Source organism: Asparagus officinalis, chromosome 8 (assembly GCF_001876935.1).
Source record: "Asparagus officinalis chromosome 8, Aspof.V1, whole genome shotgun sequence".
In the NCBI taxonomy this organism is placed as follows: Eukaryota; Viridiplantae; Streptophyta; class Magnoliopsida; order Asparagales; family Asparagaceae; genus Asparagus; species Asparagus officinalis.
This window is the reverse complement of record NC_033801.1, coordinates 17223150-17241462: the sequence shown is the minus strand read 5'-3', so window position 1 is coordinate 17241462 and position 18313 is coordinate 17223150. Positions and strand designations below refer to the sequence as shown.

The 18313-nt window shown below is 37.6% G+C and overlaps 1 protein-coding gene across 1 annotated transcript; it reads left to right on the top strand.

The window, feature by feature from the left end:
• Positions 4009-12443, top strand: LOC109822273 (probable linoleate 9S-lipoxygenase 5). Its single transcript, XM_020388448.1, has 9 exons — positions 4009-4222; positions 4542-4831; positions 8192-8429; positions 9626-9967; positions 10056-10141; positions 10227-10334; positions 10454-10758; positions 11122-11385; positions 11592-12443. The coding sequence occupies exons 1-9, from the start codon at positions 4015-4017 to the stop codon at positions 12322-12324; spliced, it is 2574 nt and encodes an 857-aa protein (XP_020244037.1). The 5' UTR covers positions 4009-4014; the 3' UTR covers positions 12325-12443.

Here is an 18313-nt window from a genome sequence, read left to right as displayed (position 1 = left end):
GGGGCAGAAATGAAAATATAGGCGGGGAAATGAAAAAGAGGGGGGAAGTTTCGTAATTTTTTTTAGACAATCTAGTTACGGCTTCGAGTTTGGTTATCTAATTTGTTAATAGGAATATGTTAATTTCAGTCTAATTATGATTAGGAGTCCCATCAATGAAGGTAATAGACCCCTTCATTTTTAAGGAGACCCAATAACGACGGTAGTAGGATCAAATCAACGAAGGGATTAGAAAACCGTTATCCCATATCACAATATTTCTCTATTATTTGTAATCACTAGACGAAGGGTTTAAAACCCGTCGTTATTATATGCACATTAATGACGGGCAAATGGTCCCTTCACTAATTTTGGTCGTTAAATAGTAGATTTCTTGTAGTGCTAACAGTGTGACTGAATACAATTTGACTTAATTTCCGAAGCCGGGGGTCGATACGAAGTTACCCACCAATGGGAAGTTCTTGAAGAATATTACGCATGGTATTCTTAAGCATAACCCGAGATCAGCTGATTATTCAAGATTAAAACCAGTCATCTGAATAATTTATTCTTAATCATGATAAAAAATAATAATGATTAAGAACCTCCCACTGTGGCCATTTAATCATTTTCAAGATGATTAAAACTGTGACTTTCGGAGCACTCTTTCATTGAGATGAGATTCAACAACTGCATATGGTCAATCTTTCCTCACGAAATTCCCAGAGTGTAATTATAGAGTGCTTAATGATTCATGGTCCTCCATCACAAAATCCCTCATTGGTCAAATTAATTGACGGTGGGTTCATCAAAATTCATCATGGTTAAATCCATTCAAACTCCCACTGTGTCTAAGCCTTTAACACTCTCACTGTTGAAGTCCTCACATGACATCCAAGATTTCAATCTGCTAATCCATGGAGATTATCAAACCCCTTCATGTTAAGTCCTAGCCACTTGACACCAAAAAATCCCCACTGAGTGATTTGTACAAGTCAACACTCCCACTGTTATTTGTATTTCAAAATTCACGCTTGGTCAAACCTTTAAACAGTTAGGGCCGAAGTTGGAATTTCATCTCGATAAATAAGAAATCCACCTTCAGATTAGGTAATCAAACCTTCCGATAGTTAGGGTTATTCAGATCATTTCGATTCTCCGAGTGGAGATCCTACTTGGAGTTTCACCGTCCCGGATTCTCGAAGTAGAGATCCCACCTTGAGTTTCCTTTGTAGCGGGAGATAGAATATAAAATTCTTCCTCTTCAGCACCGGGTTCGTCTTTGTCCCAAGAGAAGACATAATTTTTTAACACTTAAATCTATGCCTTACACGTATGGGGGACTTTATCTCGATCCCTAATTAGAGATAAGTCTGCATCTAACACATGTTATCGGGTAGCACATTCCCATAAGAATGGTAAAGTCTATGTATTCAACATCGTAGTATCAAGTCTAAGAGAGTTTATTCTTATAGCACAACGTTACATGCAAAACAGAATTAAACAATCCGTGTGCTAGCCCTACTCAAATGATAGTCGGTAAAGGTACATCAAATCCGTTGATGGTTGAGGGTTTGTCAAAAATCCTATAAGTATTATGTTTATTTATTCCAAGCAGAATAATTAGTTATAATAAAGTTTAATCTCTGCCAAACCCAAAGGAAGCGAGAAAAGATGACACAAATTTAGCCCGACAGCCACCTTTCTTCAAGCGGGACAACTGAACCCGTCTCGAACACACAAGGTAGGGTATACTGTCTCGCACACACAAGACAACATCAACTATATCACGCGAAGAAGCCTCTCCAGCGGTTATGGCTGTATCAGCTCTAATAGTTGGTCCTACAACAAAAACTCCCATGTGGTTAAATAAATAACTAACGGAACGTAAGAGTAAGATCCATACCTATAGATGAACTAATCCTCAATAGTTGGTCCTACAGCCTCGACATTTGGGACTGCCACGCTCCAACACTTTAAGAGCTTAAATTGTGTAGAATTCAGCTAACGCATGAGTATAAACTATGTTAACGCCAGTCAACGCGTCGATAATTTTGCCAAAATAAGGCACAATATTAATTTCAGGTCAAATAATTATTCCGGGGAGTTCAATCATATTCAGATGCAAACTCCCGACGAATATGATCAGTTCAACGTTGATTCAACGACACGAGCCATATTCAGAAACTAATACAACAGTTTTAGTTTAATATTTTAACAAACGGTCAGATGATAAACGCAGCACCGGAAGAATTTCAGTTATTCGATAAAATACTGAATAGGCTGAAGGCTGAAGAAGTCTAAGAATTGAAGATTGGGCGTATCATATCCAAAGTATTCCAGCCTTCTCTATAAAAGAATAAGGTTAAAACACATTGGAGGGGGTATCTGTAGGAGTTAAAAATTACCTATAGGTTTCCGCATGCAGCTCGAGACGAAGCGAAGGCGATAAACGTTGTCATCTAAGTCAAAGGAGATCGTCAAGAAGAAACAAAGGAATGCGTACGAGACGTCGAAACACGCACAAAATAACAAAACAAGATCAAAATGGGGTATCACCACTTACGAGTCGCATCAAAGTGACCCGCTGGTGTGCGGGTCACATTGAAGTGACCCGCATACTCAAGTTCCTGAAAACGTGTGTCTCGGTAGAATTTTAGGATTCTTTCATTCCAGAACCTCCCCAACTGTCTTGAGGCTATCCTTAAACGTGGTTAAGCCGTTGTTGGCTAAGGATAAGATCAAATCATCAATTTCTATCTTAAAACACTGTATCCGGAGCCTATAAATACAAGCATGAGGCCCCTACACACATAGGATCAGAAATTCTTAGAAGAAGGTGAGGTGTTGTCGGTTTAGAGAGTAAAATCCCACGAATTTTAGAGAGGCTAGCAGATCTTGGCGAACTCCAACATAAAGAGGGAGTTTTTTGAGAAATCTGAAGCCCGTTCCCACCGTCCCTTGAGATTAGAATTCATTTTGATCTTAAGAAGAGTATTTATCTTGCATCGTCGAGATATTTACTTTTTTTTCTTGTTTCCTTTGTGAAACATGAACAACGAACCTTCGTTCCGATCAACTCGGATCTGATTTTTGGCAGTCCACGGACTAACTCGTCCCCAGTACAGGCAAAGATCTCACGCAAACAGCAATTGATAAACGATCCTGCGTGTGTTTCTAGGAGATTGTCTCTTTATTTCATTCGTGTAAGAAAATTCTTATAAAAAGCCTTCTTCTTTTGAACTTATTGTAAATGATAAACGTTGTAAATGAGTTCTGCAATAAAATCAATTTCCGACGCAAACAAGCTTAAGGGTCGTTTCATGAATTTTTTTCCTAAAACATATACCTAGGATGAGTATTAATTGGTTCAAACGGAATCAACCAACCTAATCAACCAAAATTTGATGGTTCAGTTCAGTTTTAGAATATATTTAGGTCAGTTCGGTTTGAGAAAACTTTAGCCCAAACAAATCTAACTTTCTCAATTTATCTAAAATATACTCTTTCTTTTCATTAATCCATAAATTTCTCTCTTTTTTCCTCATATTATTTATTCGTTCAATTAATTTACATTGCTCTTTTGTGTTAAAATAGACTTTTTTTTAATAAATTAAACTAGTTCAAGTCCGAACAAAATAGGCCGAATATAACTAACGGAACGAACTCTTGGTCTGTTGGGTTGTTTTCAAATATAGATGGGCTCGGTTCGATTTTGTCAAAATTTATAAAAACCAACCGAACCGATCATATATTTACCCTACTTATACTAATAGTTTAAGCTTATATAGGAAATAGTATGATATGGCATAGATTACCTCGACTGTTTTGCAAAGTACGGTTTCATTCGCTGTCACAATATTGTATAGTAAGCACGACTTAGTCAGGTGCAGTAGTTGGTCGTCATCGTGAATCCAATGGTTATAATATTTTATTCACAAACTTCAATATAAATACTTCTCTTCTTCATGATTAATTCTTACCATTAACTCTTTATACCTCTTTCTTCTTTCTTCTCATTTAAGAGAGAGAGAGATGATGATGATGAAGGAAGCTCTTAGTAGCATATGTGGGTGTATCACAGATGCGGGCAAAGATGCAGAGTTGAAGGCAAAGGTGATTTTGATGAAGAAGAACGTCCTTGATCTCAACGATTTTCGAGCAACGATCCTCGATGGTTTGCAGGATTTTCTAGGGCAAGTTGTCTCATTCCAGCTTGTCAGTTCTACCGTTGGTGACTGGAGTAAGATTCATAGTCAATTCTCAATTAATTTTTGTCTTTAATTAATTGCTACACTAACTTTCCTCAACTTATACAAGTTGGTATGTAAAGTATAATTCTCAACTCTCATAAGAATCTCAATGTATCAGCATATATAGTGTAACATGGTATCAAAGTAATATACACCGATCCAGATTTCACTGGCCGTAAATTTAAAATAATTTTAAAAAAAATATTGTGTATGAGTCCAGTTTTCGATTTAAAAAAGTTGAACCATAGTGCTATGTGAAATATAAAATTACAATCTTAAAACTTTTTTTTTTTTTTTGTTTCTGTGCAGATAATGAGAATAGAGGGATCGTAGGGGAACCAGCCTACCTAGATCATAGCATATTGACATTGCCAACGCTGATTGCCGGCGAGACCGAGTTCGGGTTGACCTTCAAGTACCATGAGACCGAGGGGATTCCAGGGGCTGTTGTTGTGAAGAATCATCATCTTGATGAGTTCTTTCTCAAGAGCATTACCATTGAGAATTTCCCAGGAAAAGGTCGAATCCATTTCGTCTGCAACTCTTGGGTTTATAACGTCAACAAGTATACTTATGATCGGATCTTCTTCAGTAATGATGTAAGTACAAAACTTCGTGAAGGTTAATAAACTAATTAATTTACGGAAACCTAGAGCCAATAGCATAGAATAACCATTAAAAAGTCTATTTAAATTTACGGAAATTAACATACACATATGCATACATGTGTGTACACATATATCTTGTGTACCTAAAATTTATCAGTATTTTCAAATTCATGATTGACACGCTTCATCTTACTTGAAAATAGCTAAATCTATATGCATACATGCTTGGAAAGTATAAGCTAATCCTGTTCGATATATGTTAAGTTTACAAATGGTTTAAGAGACGTTTATTTTGCTTATAGACGATATAATGATTTAGAAAATTTTAAACTATACATATATTTATGCACATACATCGATGTGATGTGCAAATCAAGATGAACAACATGGATCTTTATATTGAGTATAAGTTGTTCATAATAAAAGAATCGTATATTGTCAGCTACAGTTGTTAATAATTAGATATATGCGTGTAAGCCCAAAAGGAAATTAACTAAACATAATAGATTGGACCCATTCCTAGTCAAGGCAGAGAATTTATCACTTAATGAATGGACCAGAGCTAGTTTTTTTTTTTTTCTTTTTTTGCCAATTCCAACCCAAATTGACTTGACCCAGTCCGATCTCAATTCTCAAGTCAATAAGTTACATTACGCTCCTAAAATTTTTAAAAGAAACAAGGGGACTGTGAATGACCGAAACCGGGGAGAAAAACATTCATTAAGTCTAGGATAATGCAACTTAAATTTTTTTTTCTAAATAAAAAAAAAAGAAAGGCTGTTTCCATTCTTTTTCTTTTTCTTTTTCTTTTTCTTATTAGAGAAGAAAATTTTATGATAGTATTGTGAATGGGGTGCAATGAAAAAGTGACTTCGTTTATCATGTGCCAAGACTCCTATGCACTCTCCATAGGAATTAATCTTCATGTAATTGATTGATCAATTAATATGTGGTAGTTGGCGTACAAGATCACCTAACGATGGATATGCTCATGTAACAAATATATAACCAATTTAAGATATAGATGATATAAACATTGAAGCGGGGGTTGGTCGTGTTTGATTAATAATGTGGATGGTTTTATTTATGTATATCAGGAGAGGTATGGAGACATGACTTTCTAAATGTAGATCACATAGAAAGAATATTATTAATCTTAAATTGGGAACGGTTGGAATTAAATAAAAATCATGTAATTGGTTGATTAATTAAAATGTGGTGGTTGGCGTACAAGATCACCTAACGATGGATATGTTCAATGTAACAAATATATAATCAATTTAAGATATAGATGATATAAATACTGAAGCTAGGGCTGGTTGTGTTTGATTAATGATGTGGATGTTTTATTCATGTATATCAGGAAAGCTATGGAGACATGACTTTCTGAATGTAGATCACATAGAAAGAATCTTAACTTGAGATAGGCTGGAATTAATAAAAATTATGTACTACACGATTATTGTTCATTTCTAACAATATTAAGATGCTAGATTTTTAAAAATCCGAATAAAACCGAATGCTACATATTTAAACTATAACGTGTTTGCTTGTTAAATCCTTTTGTTGATTCTTTCACAATTACAGTCGGATGAATGCGATTTTTTTTTTTTTGAATTTTTTTAAACGGGTGCTCATGAACACTCATTAGGAGATGAGAGAGATAGAGCGATGAGAGATAAACTGAGAAACTAGTATAGATTAGGAGGATTCACTTACTATTTGTTTCTCTCTCTCTCATCCGTCAACGAGGGTCCACTTACACCGGTTGAAAAGTACATACAAATTTTCTATAAAGTTGCCAATAGAAAAATGGTTCAATAGTAGAATATTAGATATGACTTATATTTGAACTTTTAAATCTTAAAGTTGGATAAATGGCATTTTCAAGGGAAACATTTATGCAAGTTACACGTGCTGTATCGTTGAGTTGACCTGGTCATGAATACATTAGACCAGTCAAAACTAAACTGTAACAAAATACTCACAACGGACTTAGAATTAGTATAATATTTATAATATACGGTGCATCCTAATGAATTTGGATCACATGATTTTTTACCAAAGAGTTCAACGTAGTTTCTAGAGGAAATAGTCATAGGGCCAGTCTAATATCGCGGGCGTTTTTTGACCAAATACTTCAACTTGAAGAAATGGATTTTTCATATAATTTACTTTTATAAAGTGCTAAAATAATTGTTTGGTAATCCTATATCAAAAATTATTTCTAAAAATAGTTAAGATGTTTAGCAAATCGGTGCTTAATTAAAGATTATTATTAAAAGATGAAGTGCATCCTGATGTCGTTCTAAAAGCACCCCTTAAAAGCAGTTCTTTTCTTTCTTTTTTAATCACCAAACGCCATCAGTGACTCTTTCTAAAAAAAGGCAAAATGACCCAAAATCATCAAACTGACCCTTAATGTGTTTTAAAATGGACGAAAGTCTGAAAATGAAGAAAGAAAATCAAATTGACCTGGATTCTAACCATGGAGATTTTCCAGTGTTATTCCAAAGACGAAATCTATAACAATTTATTACGGATAGTTATAGGCCGTGCATTAATTGCATATGCAGTTTGCATTTATATGCGGGAACAACTAGCTCACGTTTTGTTTGTATTTTTTCATTTTTAGTTTTAAATTGAATACATAACTTTTTGTTATGAGATAATGTCTATCGTACATAATTTAAGGAAGAGTATCATGCATTTTCTTCAAGCATATTTTAAGTCCCATAATTACCCAATCGAGCTCGTTATTGTATGGCCCATTGTTATATATATGGCCTATAAAAAAGAAATCTAATACATTATTTATTGTTGTGAAATAATGTGTATGGCCCATTACCAATGTACATTTAAATTCCGATTTAAATATACATAACTAGTAAATAAACTTAGAAGGAATTTAGCTGGCTGGACTACTGTTATGATTAACAGTAGTCCATCCTTTCTCTCAAAAAAAAAAATAAACTTAGAAGGAGTGCAATATGCATTTCCCCCATTTAATTTTCCATTATATTTATTATTGTTATTTTATCTTATTGTTATTATCTGTTTTTTTTCCTTGGTCTCACCCAACCGCTTAACCTTTCTCACATTTATATGATGATATATTATAAGTATTCCCATGACTCCCCTTGTTACTAGCCTCCAACGTAAATTAGAAATATCTTTTTAATGGAATACACTTTGATATACAATAATGATAAAATATTCACAAGCTCGACATACATATGTTCATCATTTTCTTCCATTCTGTCCTGCTACAAGACATGTCAAACTGAAAAATAGAATATTGTTCAATTGAAGTAACAGTCATCGTGTCTTTTTTTAATTGCCTCCGTCCAGGTGTACCTTCCAAAAAATACACCAGGGCCTCTGAGGCCGTACAGAGAAGAGGAGCTCGTCCACCTCCGGGGGAACGATGTTAACCGCGAGCTACAAGAGTGGGATCGCGTTTACAACTACGCCTACTACAATGATCTCGGTAACCCTGATGAAGGCATCATTAGGCCGATCCTTGGAGGCTCTACGGAGCACCCTTATCCCCGTAGAGGAAGGACGGGACGCCCCCCCACCAGGACTGGTACTGTTGGTTCTAACCAAATAGTAAATCAATTTTATTAAAAGTTAGATTTCATAATATATATATATTAATTTTTGTGGAGTCAGATCCTAGTCTAGATGGAAGATAGGTTATGTTTTTCGTAACGTATCGGGATATGCGTATTATTTTATGAGAAAAATGAGTATGCTCGGTACTAAGCACAAAAAGTTATGCCTGATAGTGAGGTGGCATAATCCTCTCCACTCATTCAAATGGTTGCATATATATCCCCATGCACTCCTCAACCCATGTGAATGTAGTCCCCCATTTGAACGAGTAGAGGTGATTGTGTCACCTCACTACCAAGTACAAAATTTGTGCTTGGTACCAAGCATACACATGTTTCTCTTATTTTATATAGACAGATGTTGTTTTCGCGACTATCTCTTGTTGTTATTAGCGTCAATTTGGCAATTCCCCTTGTAAATCGGTTTTGATCTAAACCAGTTTAGTCCTGGACGATGCAGAAAAGAATCGGACAAGAACAAAGCCAGTTCAAGGCTAAACTCATTTTCTAAGTCCTGGTCCATTTTTCGCCGAACTGGGTGAGGACTTAGGCACTGTTTAGCAACCAAAAAAAGTGTCTTATCTAAGAGCTTGTGTCTTATTGACTTGGTCAATAAGCTAGTAGAGCTGTTTGGTGACCAAAAATAGGAGAAGATTATTTTGGAGATTGTGTCTTTTGCAAGTAGCTTTTGGAAAGCTATCTCAAGTAGCGTTTGTCTTTGGGAAGGAGCTGTTAATTTTTTCTTCCGTTTTTGCCCCTAATAATTCTAATTTTATATCAATAATATTGCATGACCTTTTTAGTCATTTAACAAATTTAAGCTAGTTGTACAGCTTCTTTTGCCAAACAGCTCTAGTCAATCAGCTAGCTACACAACTATCAGCTTTCAGCTATAATTTCACAGCTTTCAGCTAGCTTGACAGCTTTCAGCTATAATCTCGCAGCTTTCAGCTAGTTTTGCCAAACAGAGCCTTAAACTGGTTTTGTGTAGGTTTAAGTGGAGTCGCCAAAGGGGCCTTTACCTTTCGTTTCTATTAACTCCTGAAAGACGTGAAGACGTTATGTCTTTATAGGATGAGATTATTAGTAAATCCTTATTATGAAACATGGAGGTTTATACATAGTACATTTTGCACATCATGTGCTCATTTTTTTTCTCTTGTTGTAGATCCAAAGACTGAGAGCAGATTGTCTCTTCTAGGCCTCGACATCTATGTACCCCGTGATGAGCGTTTCGGACACTTGAAAATGGCTGATTTTCTTGGATATTCTCTCAAGTCTCTAGCTCTGTCCTTCGTACCAAAATTGCGCTCTAAATTTGATCATACTCCTGCTGAGTTCGACACCTTCGATGATGTAATGAGGCTCTTTGAGGGTGGCTTGCCAATCCCTCAAGTTCCTCTACTTGAGTTTCTACACGAGAATGATCCCTTCACCTTCATCAAGGCGATATTCAGTACTACAGATGGCCAACAATTCATGAAGTTCCCGTTGCCTGATATTGTGAAAGGTTTATATTCGTATATATACTATGCTATATATAAGGTTATGTGCATTTGAGGATGTCTGATGAGTTTTGTGTTTTGTTGGATGTCTAGATGATAGGTATGCTTGGAGAACGGATGAAGAATTTGCAAGAGAAATGTTGGCTGGTGTGAACCCTGTCATCATTCAGAGACTCCAAGTAAAATTAAACTCTCAGAACATTTATTGTGGATAAACTTTGTAATTTGCATAATTTTTGAGTTATGAGACTTTTATGTTTGCAGGAATTCCCTCCAACTAGCACACTTGATCCTAGCAAGTATGGAAATCAAATTAGCTCGATAGCAGCAGCAGATATTCTCAAAAATCTAGAAGGACAATCTGTTGAAGAGGTAATTAAAACTTTTGCATTTTTCTGAATCTATTTCTATCTGAAAAAAATTTGGGGGCTTTGTGAAGTTTACCCGCAAAGGAATTTCCAGACTAACTTGTTTTTCTCACTTCGGTGCAGGCACTGAGCAACAATAGGCTTTACATATTGGATCACCACGATGGGCTAATGCCGTACATGAACAGAATCAACTCAACAACCAACAAGATCTATGCGACAAGAACGCTGCTCTTATTGAAAGACGACAGTACTCTGAAGCCGCTAGCAATCGAGCTCAGCTTGCCGAACCCTGACGGAGAGCATCTCGGTGCAGTGAGCAAAGTCTTGACGCCGTCCGAACAAGGTGTCGAAGGGATCATGTGGCAGTTGGCCAAAGCTTATGTTGCTGTGAATGACTATGGCATTCACCAGCTCGTCAGCCACTGGTAACATAATCGAATTCTCTTTAGGCTGTGTTTGGCAAAGATACACAAAAAACAGGGCCATGATTAATCCTAATTTGGTTCTAAGCTAAACAATTGGTCGTTTTGGTCTTGGAGGGAGTGGACCAAAATGAACTTAAGGGCTAAATTTTTAAGTTAGGTCGAGATGTCTTGTCAAGATGGTGCGATGAGCAATCATCTTTCTGTCCTCAATTTAACCAGAGAAAAGATAAAATTGTCCTCTAAAGTAGAAGAAAAAAAGCTAATTCCGTCTCAGAGGGTACGTTCGTAATTAATAACTTTCCGTTAGTCGCCTTAACAAGTGAGTATGATCTGATTTCATTATGTTGTTTATACTTGATTCAGGCTTAGAACACATGCAGTGACCGAGCCGTTTGTAATCGCGACGAACAGGCGCCTAAGCGCGCTTCATCCGATCAACAAGCTTTTGGTGCCTCATTTTCGTGATACGATGAACATAAATGCGTACGCTCGCCAGGGACTCATCAATGGTGGTGGCATCCTTGAATCCATTGTGTTCCCAAACAAATATGCGATGGAAATGTCTTCTTTCATCTACAAGAGCTGGAATTTCACTGAGCAAGCTCTCCCTGTTGATCTCCTAAAGAGGTAAACTAACGTGCTCTTATTAAACATTTCTTTATCAGAAAACTCCCACTTTAAGTTAGTTAGGGGTATTCTGTTCACTGGCAAAAGGAAACCAACCTTAAATTAGCTCAACCTATATATAATCTAATTCTAATTTCAACCAACCATCGATTTCAATTCAAATGTTGGCGTTCGTGCCTAACCAACACGCTTCATTCCCACGACAGAGGAGTCGCAGTTGAGGACCCAACCGGTCCACAAAACCTCCGCCTCCTAATACCCGACTACCCCTACGCGGTCGACGGCATCGAAATCTGGTCGGCAATCGAAACATGGGTCGCAGACTACATCTCCATCTACTACCCCAACGACTCCGCCGTCCAATCCGACGTCGAGCTCCAGTCCTGGTGGACCGAAATAGTCCAGGTCGGCCACGGCGACCACAAGGACGAGCCCTGGTGGCCCAGAATGCAAACGGTCGGCGACCTCAAAAAATCCTGCACCATCATAATCTGGGTCGCCTCGGCCCTCCACGCCGCGGTCAACTTCGGCCAGTACGCGTACACCGCCTACGTGCCAAATCGACCAACTATCAGCCGCACAGCCGACTACGACAATTTGCTGGCCAAGCCGGAGAAGGCGTTTTTGGACACCATAACTAACGAGCTGGACAGCATCGTAGGGATATCGCTTATGGAGATACTGTCGATGCACGCGTCGGACGAGATATACTTAGGTCAACGGGCTTCGCCCGAGTGGACGAAGGACGAGAAGGCGCTGGGTGCTTTCAGGCGGTTCGCTGAGAAATTGCGCGGCGTTGAGAGGAGGATAGACGAGAGGAACAAGGATAGGGGGTTGAAGAACAGGACCGGGCCTGTGAACGTGCCGTACACTTTGCTGTTCCCCACGAGCACTGAGGGGGTCACAGGGAGGGGGATACCTAACAGTGTTTCCATTTGAGATATATGATGGTTAGGGTTGGAATAATTAAGGGCCTGTTTGGATTCGTAGGGGGTGAAGGGAAGTTAAGGAAAACTGAGTGAAGGGAAGGGAAGGGAAAGGAAGGGCCCCTTGGTTACACCCCAATTTGGGGGGTAACAATTTTTATACTATTAGGGGGTGAACCAAGGTGAATGGAGGTGAATTAACTTCACCTCCTAAGTGTTCCCAAACAAGGTGAATGGAGGTGAATGGTTCCCCTAACTTCCCTTCACCCTCATTCCCCTCAATCCAAACAAGCCCTAAGTTTAGTTGTGTGATACGATCGAGTGAGTGTTTTTTTTTTTAATTGTTTTGAGTGCTTGTAAGGTCGTGATGATTCTTTTTAGGTGACGATTCATTGTTGGAGAAGGATGTAATAAATTTGCCTACTCTGCCAGTCGATGAAATAATAAGTTTTAGTCTTTTCTTTGTACGTGACGTGGTTGTAAAATTCTTAAATGTTGAAATCTTAGCTGGTTATTAGCTCTTTAATTAGTTTCTATCCACTAATTTTTTTTTATGCTTAAAAGCACTGATACGTAGTGAATCTCCCAAGTAAATAAATAAAAATAAGTAAGGATTTGATGAAATGAGTTTTTAGATATGGATACATTGTACGTTTCAAGGAGTGAGGGACAAGCATGAACGTGGCTCAGCTCTTGGTTCAAGCGCTTCGCAAGTGGATATTTCTTGAACAATTTTGTCCTTATGTACTTTGTACATCCTTATATTATTTTCTCCTTACCTAATCACACCTTAAATTTAAGCCGTTAATGTCATTAGCAAAAATTTATAGCAGTTCATGTTATTTTTTATAGTTTTGATAATTCATAATTCATGATTGTTTTCTTGACAAAATATATATTGGTTTTGTGCAAAACCGCCAAAGTTATTTATGAAATTTATCCTATTAGCTCTATGATTAGGGTAAGAAACAGAGGCGGGTCCCAAAAATGTGAACTTCTTATAGGTATATATAGATATTGTTACATGACTGTTGTTGAGCCAACTAATCACAGTTAGCATTTTGGGCTTTGTGCCTGTTATGGGGCAATGAAGCCATGGCATGCGTCAGAAAAGTAGAAAACAACGCCCCCCCCCCCCCCCCCCCCCCCCCCCCCCCTAAATTTTCAGCTTTGAAATTTTTTTTAAAAAAATCTAGATCAAAATATCAAATTTTCAGCTATACTAAATTTATAAGTATTCTCTTTAAATTTTTCTCTAGAATATTTTCGTCTTAACCTTCAGATGTAAGTTGATAGTGTCTCTAATCATTCACATAAATGTACTAAAAGGAAAATCACCTCTAATTTCTTAAGATATAATACCGGTAATACTTAACGCTTGTTGATTTTTTTTTTGTTTTGACTAGTTGAATTTCTAATTAGATAAAGTTTGAATCTTTTTTATTTTTAAATTGTTTCAGTTAGAATTGATTAATCATCAATAAAACGTTGTATTCTCTCTTCTATATTCCAAACTTAGTGTTATAAATATTTTTGAATGAAAAAGCATTAAAAATTGGTTGAAGTTAGTGTTCTTTTGATGAAAAAAATAACTCGACACTTACGTATCTTGGCCTTCCCATATAAAATTTCTGGCTTGGCCCTTGGAAAGAACAAAAAAAATTCCAATGTTTATAGGTATGCGTTACATAAAACTAGGTCAACGCAATAAAAGGAAACTATCAAGATAATCTTTTTATATGCATGTAGATAATCTTTTTATATGTATGCAGCTATGGACATATCTGCAAGTTCCCATGTCAACGAATGCGGCTATTACTGAAAGTGTTCGACCGCGTGGTTTTATAATGCACGTTTTACGCACCGAATCAATGTACCTTATCAATTAAACATTATCCGTTTCCTTTTCTCAACTACTCACTCGGATGTAAATAAGGTCACGTGCAGCTGAAAAAAATATCAGGGCAAAATAAATATGGTTGAACTCTTAACATTGTGAATAAGGTGACGTGCATCTGAAAAAAAATATCAGGGCAAAATAATTATGGTTGAGCTCTTAACTTCCCTCCTAAAGTATTAGTTTATCTATTGCTCTTCTTAAACTATGTCTGTAGATTCAACTTGGTTACTTTGCGAGCTCATGAGGCGTTCCTAACTCTTTCTTCCAAAAAAAATTCTTTAACTCTTTCTTCCAGAAAAATTTCTCATTTATCACTTTTCTGAAATTGTACTTCTTTTTAGGGGCTGTTTGGTTCGTTTCCTAGATATAGGGAAATGTAATTCCATGTAAAGAAACACAAGTTTTTAGTTTTACAAACTTTTCCAAGAAATAGATTGTTTTTGTTTGGTTCGCACAAAAAAATGGTGGGAAACCAATATATTTACTTTTCTTGTGTTTGGTTTGCATGAGAAAAGAAGGGAAAACTTTCGTTGATTTGACATTTCCCATTTTTCTTGTGTTTGGTTGGTTTTGAAGTGTGTAGAGAAAAGTGTTTAGAGTCACCAAAGTAAGATTACGCCCCACTATAGACAAAAATTATTTGTGCTAGTTATGGGATGTAATCTTAATCATATAAAAGTGTGAATGTATCATGAACAAATAATAATATCCCGAATGAATTATAAATTTATGTTTGTATTAATGAAATCATACGAAACCTGAAATCATATGAAACCTACTGTAACATGAACTGCGTACCTGATTTAACTTTAAATATACCTTATTGAGATGAAAAAATCACACGAAACCTGTTTTTCAAGAAAAAATAAACAAGACATGTAATACCCTGATTATTCATAATTTTATGAAATACGTACCTGAATTAGCCAGAAATTCTTATGGAACCTATAAAAATATATAAACAACCTGATTAGCCATAAATATGTATATAACATAGCAAATCGCATCAAACTTGGAAATACCAAACATGTACGTAATGGCTGAGGGCTCAGAATTTGGTCAATATCTTCATTGTTAGCCGTCCAGTGCAATATCAATAGATATTGCAGGTTGCTAATCTTAGAAATTTTGACAATCATCATAGCCTAAACAAAAAAAACTGACAGACAACAAAACTATTTACAAAACTTCACAAACACTGAACGTCGTCAAAACTGAACATAAAACTTCACCTGAACACAAACCTGAACACAAAACAATCTCACAAACACTACCTGAACACTAGATAGTCTCACAAAACTGAGCACACAACTGCATGAACACAAGACAGTCTCACTAAATCTGAGCACAAAACTTCTCACAAACCTAAACAGCCACGGGAGCTCGACGACGAGCACAAATAGCAACCAAAAACCCAACAACATAGAGCTAAACAAGCTCGAATCAGCATAGTAACAAAAAACAGCCATGAGAGCTCGACGACGAGCACAAATAGCAACCAAAAACCCAATAACATAGAGCTAAACAATCTCGAATCAACCTATTAACAAAAAACAGCCACGAGAGCTCGGCGACGAGCACAAATAGCAACAAAAAACACAACAACATAGAGCTAAACAAGCTTGAATCAGCCTATTAAAAAAAAACAGCCACGAGAGCTCAGTGACGAGCACAAATAGCAACCAAAACCCCAACAACATAGAGCTAAACAAGCTCGAATCAATATAGTAACAAAAAAAAGCCATGGGAGCTCGGCGACGAGCACAAAAAGCAACCAAAAACCCAACAACATAGTAACTGACCAACAAATCCTGAATAAAATAACATCTGAGCACAAATCTGAACCTGAAAACAAACCACACTCTACATAGTAACTGATCACAAACCTGAACACAACCAGGCCTCCACATAGTAACTGAATACATGTAACAACCAGGCCTCCACAAGTAATAAAATAGCATTTGGGGTGTATGCATAGAGGGCTTGGTTTGCATAATGTGTCTCACCATGGAAATGTTTGTGTTCAGGTATATAACATGAGGGAAAGAAACAGTCTCACCAAGGAAATGTTTGTGTTCGGGTAAATGTATAAAGTAAATGTATAATTCAAGCACGAGTATATGCAAATTACGGCTTAGGGCTCAGAACTTCGTCAATATCATCATTGTTAGCCATCCAGTGCAATATCAATTGCAGGTTGCTAATTGTTTGCGGTGAAAGTTGATTTTTTCATTGTTATCAAATCTATTACAACTTTAGTCGTTACAATAAACTCGAATGAAATAAAAAGTTGATCTTTTTATAAGATCTCCTTACACAATGAAAATAAAAAAAAATTACAACTTTATCAAACAAACGCAGAGATCGTTTATCGATCTTCTGCTTGTGTGGGTGTCTTTGCCTGTGCCGGGGTTTATCCATGGACCACCGTCGATAAGATCTGATTATCGAAAAATCGGGCAGAGCTTCGTTGATTCGCGAAGGAATCAAGAAACCGTAGCGCTTATCTCGGCAACGGCGAGATAATTACTCTTCTTAAGATTATCGCAACGGGATAATCTTAAGGAACGAACCCGGGGAACTGCAGATCTGAAGAATCTCTCTCTCTTACGTTAAAGAACTCGATCCGATCTCTCCTCCTCCTCTCTGAAATTCGTACACCTTCAGTCTTCAATCCGGCAGGGCTTCGCCTAATCTCTAAAATTCCAGATCTGAAAAAATGAGGACCCGGGGCTGTATTTATAGGCTCCAGGGAGTTTCGGACGGTTAAAACAACCTAAAAGGCCATTTCTGTGTTGGAGACACTCTAGGGTGTCTCAAACTGGGCCGAGACACCCCGGGTGCCCCAGTTCAGCCTGAGACGCTCCGTTATGCCTGTTTGATTGTTTCCACCGTAAATTCTTCGTCCAAACTCGGATTTGAGTGATTCCAAGTGCGTTGGAAAGTGTTTGATTGTTTCCACCGTAAATTCTTCGTCCAAACTCGGATTTGAGTGATTCCAAGTGCGTTGGAAAGCTAACGAAGAGTTTTATAAGATCCAATGATTATATCATCAGTTGAACAAGTGAGACACGAAGGGTACTTCGCCGTTTGTGAACGATACAAGGTTCCCGATCAGTTCGTATCTTCACCATTCCGAAGTTCCATTGTTTCACATAGTTCGTCGATTCACTTCAAGCGTTCACCGACATCAATCAAACTTCTGTGAACCAGATGGTGACGTTCATCGTCATTTCTTAACACTGAGCTGTTCGTGGAGACCTATAGACAATTTTCGATGCCTACAGATACCCCCTCCAAAGCATTCCAGACTCGTTTTTTTTGTAAAAGAGGCTGAAATACTTTGGATGTGATTGGTCCAGCCTTCAGTCGGCGTAAAGGACCTGTAGTTAGCTTCGATTCTTGACTCGTTCGATTTTTAGTCTACTCGATGCTTTGATGAATAGCTGAAATCCTTTCGGCGCTGCGTTTATCGTCTGGCCGTCGTCAAAGTCTCAAATCTACAACTGATGAGTTGAGTTTGGCTCGTGTCATTGAGTTGACTTTTTGATCACAACGCGTTGACTGGCGTTGACCTAGGGTTATGCGTTGACCAGTGTTGACCCTAAGGTTTCGAACGTCGTACGTTGACTTTTTGATCGCAACGCGTTGACTGGTGTTGACCTAAGGTTACACGTTGACCGGCGTTGACCTTAGGGTTTTGAACATCGAATGTTGACTTTTTGATCGTAACGCGTTGACTGGCGTTGACCTAGGGTTACGCGTTGACCGGCGTTGACCCTATGGTTTCGAACGTTGTACGTTGACTTTTTGGTCGCAACGGGTTGACTGGCGTTGCCCTAGGGTTACGCATTGACCGGCGTTGCCCTAGGGTTACGGATTGATCGGTGTTGACTTTGGGTTTCAGACCGCCCGACGTTGACATAGTTTATACTCGTACGTTTACTGGAGTATACATAGTTTAAGCTCTTAAGGTATTGGAGCATGGTGGTCCCAAGTGTTGGGGCTGTAGGACCAACTGTTAAAGCTGATTCATCTGCATGTGTGGATTTTATCCTGAATTTGTTGGATGCTCATGTCACGAGACCAACTAGTGGAGTTG